The 2,450-nt window shown below is 55.4% G+C and overlaps 1 protein-coding gene across 1 annotated transcript in view; it reads right to left on the minus strand.

The window, feature by feature from the left end:
• The window catches only part of LOC123323382 (EZH inhibitory protein), a 2,145-nt gene extending 1,221 nt beyond the window's left edge, over positions 1 to 924 (minus strand). The window contains exon 1 of the mRNA XM_044911611.1: positions 206 to 924. Within this exon, the coding sequence (XP_044767546.1) occupies positions 206 to 924 (719 nt within the window). The remainder of the gene's footprint in view (positions 1 to 205) is intronic.
• Positions 925 to 2,450: the final 1,526 nt, after the last annotated feature.

Here is a 2,450-nt window from a genome sequence, read left to right on the forward strand (position 1 = left end):
GCGGCGGCGAGCAGGGCCTGGCTCGGGTGCATGGCGGCGGCGGCGGCGAGCAGGGCCTGGCTCGGGTGCATGGCGGCGGCGGCGGCGAGCAGGGCCTGGCTCGGGTGCATGGCGGCGGCGGCGGCAAGCAGAGCCTGGCTCAGATTCACGGCTGAGATCTATAATGCCTGGCGGGGTGGCGCGGTCGTGGACGGCAGGGCCTGGCCTGGCCGCTTGACTGCGGAGGGCTGGGCCTGGTGCCCGGGCCTGACTTCGGAGGGCAGGGCCTGGCTGGGATGCGTGACCCGACGGAGAAGCCCGAGAACGGCGGCGGCCGCTGGGCTGAGAGCCCGGAGAAGATGGCGGCGGCAAGGGCACCGGGCACTGAGCTGTAGGAAGCGCAGGAAACAGACAGCGCCGCTCTGGAGGCTTCTGAGCCTGGGCAGCCTCCTTGCGGCCGGGCTGCTTCCTCCCACGGCCCCTCCCCGGGCTCGCGGTCAGGGTCGGAGGCCCACTGGCCTGGCCAACTCCCCTCATGGCTTGCACCATGGCGGCCACGCCGCCCGCGTGTGAGGCCTGGAGACCCAGCCCCGCCCCGGGCACCACACATCTCAGCTTGGCGTGGGGACTGCGGCCGCCCTGGAGGTCAGCACGCTCCCTCTCCTGCACACAGCCCGTGGAGGGCAGCTCCGGGCCCTCGCCATTGATCGAAATGGCGCCAACGGCAGCCAGGGCGGAAGCAGAGGAACCTGCCGTACCGCTCTGTGGGGCGCCACCACCCGATGGAGAAAGGCCGCTCGAAACCGAGGGGACCAAGGCACTGGGATCGGGGTTGCCGGCCCCACGGGCGTCGCTGGGGGCAGGGGCGACCTCATTCTTCAGCCCTTCGGGCACCTCACCCTGCTCTTCCTTCTGTGCCTTCTGGTCGGACGACGGAGCGTCCATAACGCCAGATTCTCTCTCAGAGACGCGAGAGCGTGGCTACAGACGCCGCCTGGGTAGAGCTCGGGGAGAAGGAGTGAGGAGAATGGGCGTGTCCTGGTCGGATCTTCACCTCTGGTTGGTCACGTGGTTGTCACGTGACTCTCGTCTTAAAGGGAGCGAGCCAACCTAGCTCCGTCTGGCACCAAACCAGACAGTGTGCTCCACCCGGTCTACGATGTGAATTCCCCATCTATACGTGGGTCCCTATGGGTGTGTGTGGGTGTGTGTGGGTGTGTCCTTCGGGGGGGGCGGGGGCAGCAATACTGTCTGTATGAACAGTTTGAGTCACCCCAGATCAGGTTAGCTTGTCAGCACCACTCTGGTGGTGAAACTTTCAAGCAGTGGCTTGAAAAAAATACCGCACTGGCCAACAAGAGATACCCCTGGGGTGCCTGGGTGGCTCAGTCGTTAAGCGTCTGCTTTAGGCTCAGGTCGTGATCCCAGGGTCCTGGGATTGAGCCCTGCATCGGGCCTCCTGTTCTGCGGGAGGCCTGCTTCTCCCTCTCCCACACCCCCCTGCTTGTGTTCCCTCTCACTGTGTCTCTCTCTGTGTCAAATAAATAAAATCTTTTTTTTTAAAAAAAGAGATACCCCTAAGCTGGGCCTCCCTCCTGGAATCCCATAAGGACACTGGGCCCATGTCTGACTCCAGAAGCGACAGTCCCGGAACTCCTCCCTGCATCTGGATGACCCTACACTGGAGTCTTGAAAGCGGCCTGAAATCAAGAAAATGGATGGGGCCCTCGCTATCTTGACTCGGGATGTTCAGCACGGCTGCCATGCATCAGAGGGGATTTTGAGGTAACATCCTTCCCCCTGCCTTATCTCCTGAGGCATGGGCTGGAGTTACCCGGAATTAGGATAACACTGTCCTTAAAAATACATCATCATTTGTATGGGCTGCATAGTAATCCACCGATGAATGTACATTAATTTATTTGACCCAGTCTCCATTCTTGGCTATAGTTCTCTATTATGCTGTGATGCACAGACATAAAGTTTAATATTTCAACACTAATTTATAGTCATTATTACAGAAGTCATTATTACTGCATTCTCAGAACGCAAAACAGAAAAGCAAATAGAACCTAACCTAGGAAAACTAGAACCTAAATTCCCACATACCCCTGGGGCAAATATTAGAAATGTTTAATTATTTTTGGTAGAATGACCATTCTTAACTAATTCATAGTTCTGTTGTTTAATAAAACGGAATTATGCATACATACTATTTTGCAACCTGTTTTTGGGGTGTAGAAAACACACTTCCCATATCAATAAATATGTTTCCACAAGGCCAGTGTAACTACAAAGTATTACTTTTATGGAGGAAGCTTACATTTTCAAACATTGCTGTATTGATCAATACATTTCCAACTTTTTACTCTTTATATAAAAACATATCAATGTGAGACATATCCTTTTTGCTAAAAATTATTCATATCCTCACTGTGGATAAATTCCTAGAAAATTCTTGATACAGGCCA

The sequence above is a fragment of the Neomonachus schauinslandi genome, chromosome X, assembly GCF_002201575.2.
Source record: "Neomonachus schauinslandi chromosome X, ASM220157v2, whole genome shotgun sequence".
NCBI classification, from domain to species: Eukaryota; Metazoa; Chordata; class Mammalia; order Carnivora; family Phocidae; genus Neomonachus; species Neomonachus schauinslandi.